This window comes from Loa loa (assembly GCF_000183805.2).
Source record: "Loa loa unplaced genomic scaffold supercont3.144, whole genome shotgun sequence".
Lineage (NCBI taxonomy): Eukaryota > Metazoa > Nematoda > Chromadorea > Rhabditida > Onchocercidae > Loa > Loa loa.
Genome location: NW_018108324.1, coordinates 35,955 through 43,052, shown reverse-complemented (window position 1 = coordinate 43,052; position 7,098 = coordinate 35,955). Strand labels below are relative to the sequence as shown.

General features: G+C 23.8%; 1 protein-coding gene across 1 annotated transcript; it reads right to left on the bottom strand.

Annotated features, from left to right (window-relative positions):
- Positions 1 to 154: 154 nt before the first annotated feature.
- Positions 155 to 414, bottom strand: LOAG_11241 (hypothetical protein; the record flags this gene model as incomplete). Its single annotated transcript, XM_003146763.1, has 2 exons — positions 155 to 230; positions 308 to 414. 2 exons carry the CDS (start codon positions 412 to 414, stop codon positions 155 to 157), a joined length of 183 nt encoding a protein of 60 aa, XP_003146811.1.
- Between the last annotated feature and the right edge of the window lie 6,684 nt (positions 415 to 7,098).

Below are 7,098 nucleotides of genomic sequence, written 5' to 3'. Positions count from 1 at the left end.
TGTAAAAAAAAAAAAAAGAAAAAGAAAAAAGAAGAGAACGGAAAAAAGCCGATCGGAATCACTGAAAAAAAAGTTGATAGAGGAACAAACGAACAAGACAAACATATCAAATGAAATATATGTATTTCCTTATTTGCAAAAATATACGCTTTCTCTAACACTCCCCACTACTATTACCACTACTACTACTACCACTACTACTGCTACTGCTATGACCACTACTACTACCACTGTACCACTGCCACTACTACTACTACCACTACTACCACTACACTACTACTCCCATGATCACTACTACTACCACTACCAACTACCACTACTACTACTCCTATGACCACTACTACTACCACTACCACCACTACTACTACTGTTATGACCATTACTACTATTGCTACTACTATCATCAATTTCCATTTAATTTTAAGAGATGGATGCTACCGTTTTTTTTTTCCTTTGAATCGTAATCGCTTATTTACATTCATGGATGAAATGTTCTCGAAATTGTTACTGGTAATGATGGTGATGGTAATGGTGACATTGCTGTCATTCATGACTAATTGCCTCATTTAATCTCCGTAAGGATAATTACTCCAGTATGACGAAAATCTTTTTTTTATATTTCGAAGTAAATTTAAAAAAAAAAAAATCATTTGAACGACAAATTAAAAAATTGATAAGACATTAATTTTTTTTTTTTATTATTGAAAATATATGAAATGAATGAATGATGACTTGTCATATGTTATCATACTACTATTTATGAAAATATTCCTAAGTGTCCAGTTGTTTTTGTTTTTTTTTTTTCAAAAGGATGACTCGTCACATCACCATCACTATTAATTGTTTGTTTAAATAGAGCCTTGATTTGAGCCTACTAAAGAGCTATTCGGTGACAGGTGAAACTATCAATGGCAATGACAGATATTCTTTTTTTTTTTTTTTTTTTGTTATAAAATCATTTAGTATTTATTTGATAGATACCAAACGTAACCATAAAGTGATATGTATTTTTGTAAAATAAAATAATTTCAATTTACTATAAAAATATGGCATCAAAGCATTTTCTACTTTCTTTTTGCTCATTTATTTACTTATTTACTTCACATACCTAACTTTTATTGAAATTATTCATTTCATTAAGTTCCATTCACCACTAATTATCATTATTATTATTATTATCAGTATTGATTTATCAGTACTGATCAGAAAATAATTTAAGTTATCCGAATTTATAGAAATTTTCAATAAGAAAGATTACTTATTAATTTGAATGAACGAAATGATAATTCTATCATCTCTTATCTTTTTGATGATTTCAATTATTTCATAAAAACAGTCACAAATATATATCACTGTTATCATTATATCACTATGAACACTAGAACGAATCCTTTGTCATATTTAAAATTTTCACAAATTTTTGGGATATAAAAATTCGAGATATTACAAAAAAAAAAACTTTGTAGGAATAAGAATAATAATGAATGGCTAATTTGTTAATGAAAACATTTCCATTTATTAATTTATGCTTCAAAAAATCCTATATCAATACTATTTCATATCACTATGATTTATTATTTTGGGATGAAATTTCAATGAGTAAATCGATTATTACTTATTTAATAGTAATAATAAACTAATAAAATAATATATCATTAATTTATCATTATGATAAAAAAGCAAAACTTTATTTTAATACAAATATCTGATTGAATAAATTACAAATAAGCTATTCATGAGGATGAATCATCAAATTTTCATGTGTCATGTTTGTTGTCTTTTGTTTTTTTAGAAAAAAAAAAACTTTTAAAACAATGAACTACAATAAACAAATGTTGTTAAAATTTAATTTCAATTAAGATTTCAAATTTTCTTTTCTGAATGAAACTTTCAAAACATTTCAATTTTTATTTCATCACAATCTATGCATAATACAAATAATGAGAATTTTAAATTTGTATATTTATCTGATAGCAATTTTGGAAAGGAATAAATTGTCATCTAAAGGTCAAGTGTCATATCAATACGATAGTTAGCATAGTATTTCATGTTCACTTATGCAAACACGTTTTCGTATACAATTAGTAGTTAAAGGCAGAAATGTCTGCAAATCTTTTTCTTTCCATAAAATGATTCGTTTTACGATTGAACTAACAATAGCTGCTGTATATATGGAAAGAGATGTGACCAATTGTTGTCGCAATCAACGTTCCACAACTAAATCATCCCTTAACAAATGTCACTCTGTCATGATTGATATGTTCATTGAGAAAATTTATATTCAGAAAAAAAAAAATTTTTTTTTCCCTCTTTATACCAATTATATCATAAAAAAAGTAAATTGACATTTTAATTTTGATGAAAAAATTTTAATTTCATGAACTTTTATGATCTTTACTTCAATTAAGCTATCAATTCATTAAATGGCAAAAGTAAAATAGTCAATTGAAAAGATGAATCATTTCTATTACATCATCATCACCATGACATGACAAGATATGCCATCTGTTATACCCTCATAGGATAGGATGTATATGGGTGATGATCTTCCTGGATTTATTATCTCACTTTTAGATGCTTCCTGTCATTTTATTCTGTTCATCGATTCCATCAATTATTTTGTTTTCCTTTTTTTTTTGTCTTGTCTTGTCTTCATTTTTAAAAGTGGCGAAAGATTGTTGTGTTGTAATTCTATGTAATTACTAATTTGTTTACTTATTTATTGTTTACCTAAATCGAGACAATTATATTTGTTCAATTCTTTTACCAATCTTATACATTAAAAAGACTGTATTATTTACTTTTCTACTGCTTACTTAATTGTACTTAAATCTTATTTTAATCTTTTTAATTCATTAACTTAAATATTTTGTGATGATACCATGGTGCTCTTTTACAATACTGTCACCGTTAATTGTCAACATGTATTTTAGCATCAACTAATTAGCAAATTTATTAGGATATATTAGTATGATGTTGATGGTGATAATTTATATTACATTTGACATTGACAAGGAATCATTTATGATTATGTTTGACGTTGATAGGAGTTATTTGTATTACATTTGACGTTTTTCACGTGCTTGTATCACGTCTGACGTGTTTCCACTTATGCTTACATAATTCTGTTTGTTTATGCTTCATTATATTTATCCATTTGTAATTTGTTGCTGTTTTTGATTCTTTTTTTTTTTTTGGGTGATTAATAAAGAAAAAGCTTCTTATTTAAGTTTCACATTTTAATTACATATTTGCTACTCACCAAATAATTTGCTCATTTATTTATTTTTTCTTGAATAATTTTGGATCATTTCTTACCGTAACTTTCAATGATTTAATTTGATAATTCCTTCATAAATAGAATTTTAATTTTTTATTTTAAAAGTTATTTTTTAATTTCTTAACATTTTGATATTTTTTGTTTTAATCCCAATCTTTCATTTTAATTTTTATTTAAAAAATAACTTATATAATTAATAATGAATTCACTTTTGAATCCTTGTTAAATCTATTAATGACACATTTTTTTCGTGATTTAAACAATTTTTTCATTACTCCGATTTCCAAGTTAAATTTAAAATTTCATATTGGAAATAATTTTTATAATTTATAAAATAAGCGAAAAAAGTAGCTATTTCTTCGTTACTCTTACTTGTATTACATACTTTGATTACTTTACATTACTGTGACAAGTTCATGAAGAAATGTAATTGACAAATTAAACAGGTAAACAAAATTATTCCTGGTTATCAATAATTGATGGATGACAAATGATTGTTTTTGGTCATTCAATATAATTTGTCTTTGTCCCATCACATAACAGTCTATTAATTATAATCATAATCTGACAGAATATTTCATAAAGCTTATCATAAACCATTCAGGTGATATTTGATAATTAATTATCAATAATTTACATCTTTAAACATTTAACATTCCCTTGTTGAAAATGCTCAAAAATAAAATTTCCATTCAGAATGATTATTATCATTTATTAACATTTATTAATAGATAATTTTTTTTTTAAATTATTGATTTATCATTTATTAATAGATATGATTCAATTCAATTATTGATTTTATTAAAAAAAAAAAACGTATGATAGTTAAGATTTTACGGCAAAAGATTAATTAGATATATTAACTGCAAGTAGCGCAATACTCATTCATATCCAATAAATGATTATTTTGGGTCTGGGAAAGAACTTCAATTCATCTTCTCTAACTTTCTTCCATATTATTATCGTTTAAAAAAAAAAAGAATATATTTTTATTTGTGTTTTGTAAAATTAAAAAATTTTGCAAAATTTATATTTAAATATTTTCTTTTCAATATTATCCAATCATAATTGAAATGTCACCAATTTTGATGACAATGATTTATTCATTTCTGAATAAGTAATAATGAATCGATTGGAATGAGGAATAGTTTACAATCTTAGATATTGTTGGCAAAATGAATGGCTAGCTAAAATAATACGATTTTGTTAAAAGAGTTGAACCGTTTTTAATGAATACTGTAATGAAGTTTACCCATTTCTGAGTAAGTAATTAATGAACTAATTGGAATTAAGAATAGTTTGCAATCATAAGTATTGTTAAATAATTTCGAATTATTATGGAATGTTATGAAACAATTTAAACAAATTATTACATATTATTGAACACTAATTTATTGTTATATCTCATACTATATCATAAATGATATATCAGAAATCATGAAGTATGATATATCGGAAATCAAATGAAAGATCAAAGATTAGTGATTTTTATTGTAATATTTTGAAAAAAAATAAATTTTTAAAATGAAAAATAAAAAAAAATTTTTAAACAAAAAAAAATAAAAATATTAAAATGAAATTATCAAATACTTGCAAATTGACTTTTGTTTTATTCATTTACTTGTCGGTCTAATTTGTGACCTTTGATCTTTCATGCTAAGTCCACTTTTAATATCAAAAAACATTTTGAGATGCTACCTGAAAGGATAATTATCATATTTAAAATTGCTCATATCATTTTCTACTTATTAATTGCTCTCGCTTTGCTTACTTACTGATTCATTCATTTGCTCCTTTTTTTTTTTTCACTTGAATTCCTCGTCGTTAGCAGTCTTTGCTATCGTTTTCAAATATTTTATTCCATTATTCTATTTCATATTTAACACTTGCAATTTATAAAGTTTATTTCAGTCTACCTGAAATTACGTGAATTTTTATTGAAAGATATTATTATATCGTGACGCCATTTGAATTCAGTTTCTTCCAAAAATTCAATTTCTTTTTTTTTTTGCTGCAGAAGAAGGAATGGTACTTCGAAATTTGATTGATAAAAATTCAAATTGTGATAGTAGCTGTAGTGATGAGACAAATGATGATGATGAAAGTGAAATTGATAGTGATGAAGAAGATTTAGAAGCTGGCGAAAAATGGTTGGTTTTTTTCTTTTTTAATCAAACGATAAAATTAATAACTTAATAACTAATTTAATTTAAAGATATTTTCAGATGAAATTCATTGTATTTCCCCTTTGCGCCATACTAAAAAAAAAAAAAAAAACTCCAAAATTAAATAATTCATCAAATATTGAGCAAAAAACTTATTTCATAATTTTACAAGAAACGATTTCTTTTTATTAAATAAATTTACTTCCATTTCATTTTAACTTTTATCAGTGATAATAATGAAATTAGTTGTATTATTTGTAAATTTTAAGAGTTTCAAAAAAAAAAAAAACTTATTACTGAATTTTTATGCTAAAAGAGTTGTTTTAGGGAAATTTTCAATCTCATCAATCATCATTTTTCGTATTGGTCAACATTTTCTGGATTCTAAATTTGCATTATTAGTTGATTTTATATGTTAGACCAACCACAGCGCTAATGAGCTTTACACATATGGGAGCATTAAATTGGCGCAATGATGCAAATATATATATATTATGCGAAGGGATTGAACACGGATAGTTTCATCTGAAATTCTTTTATTTGTAATAAAAATGAATAGCTGAAAATTAATCTATCTATTTCTTCTCAAATTTCAATTTTCTCTGATATATTAAGGGATTTGAATTAAAATTTATATATCCATTGCTATTTACGTTTATTTTAAATATTCGCTTTTTTGATTTGTATTAGTAAACAAACTGCTTATGAATATGTTATATTTTAAATTGAAATACATTAAATATTTCATTTTTTTTTTTGAGTGTTTTTATGTGCAACAATTTACTTAAATTTTATCAACAACCTATCATTTCTAGATATACCAGAGATTTTCCCGAGAATTCTTTATCAAATTTTTTCTGGAACATTTTTTCTTTTTTTCTTTTTTTTTTGTCACAATGATATCAAACCGTTTGAAAAGGATCCGGAAGTTACCCTGATCTCTGGTATAGAGAGATAGAGAGGGAGAGAGAGAGAGTATAGCAGGTAAAGAAGATGAGAACAAAAAAGTGTCAAATGAACACTTTTTTTCTATCTCTTTGTAATGTTTGCTCCAGGAAGGAGAAGTATTAGAATTTTTAAATTAAATTTTAGTTTGAAAATTGAAATCTAATGTGATTTTGGTGGTCAAACAATTAGAGATTAGAAAAAAAGAAAACGAATTCATCAAATTACATATATCGTTAAGAAAAAAGAATGCTTCGACTGCAAAAGAGAACAAGTTGCTAGAAGAAGTGATATGTGGTCATCGCTTGGTCATTGTGGTCATTGGATGTCGATAGATGATTCATATTTTATTATTACTACTATTATTATTATTTATCATTTGTCATCATTTATTATTTGTTATTTATCATTTATTATTTACTGTTTATTTATTTATTTATTTATTTATTTATTTATTTATTTATTTATTTATTTATTATTATTATTATTATTATTATTATTATTATCATTATTATTATTATTGTTATTATTATTATTATGATTATTATTATTATTATTATTGTTATTATTATTATTATTATTATTATTATTATTATTATTATTATTATTATTATTATTATTATTATTATTATTATTATTATTATTATTATTATTATTATTATTATTATTATTATTATTATTATTATTATTATTATTATTATTATTATT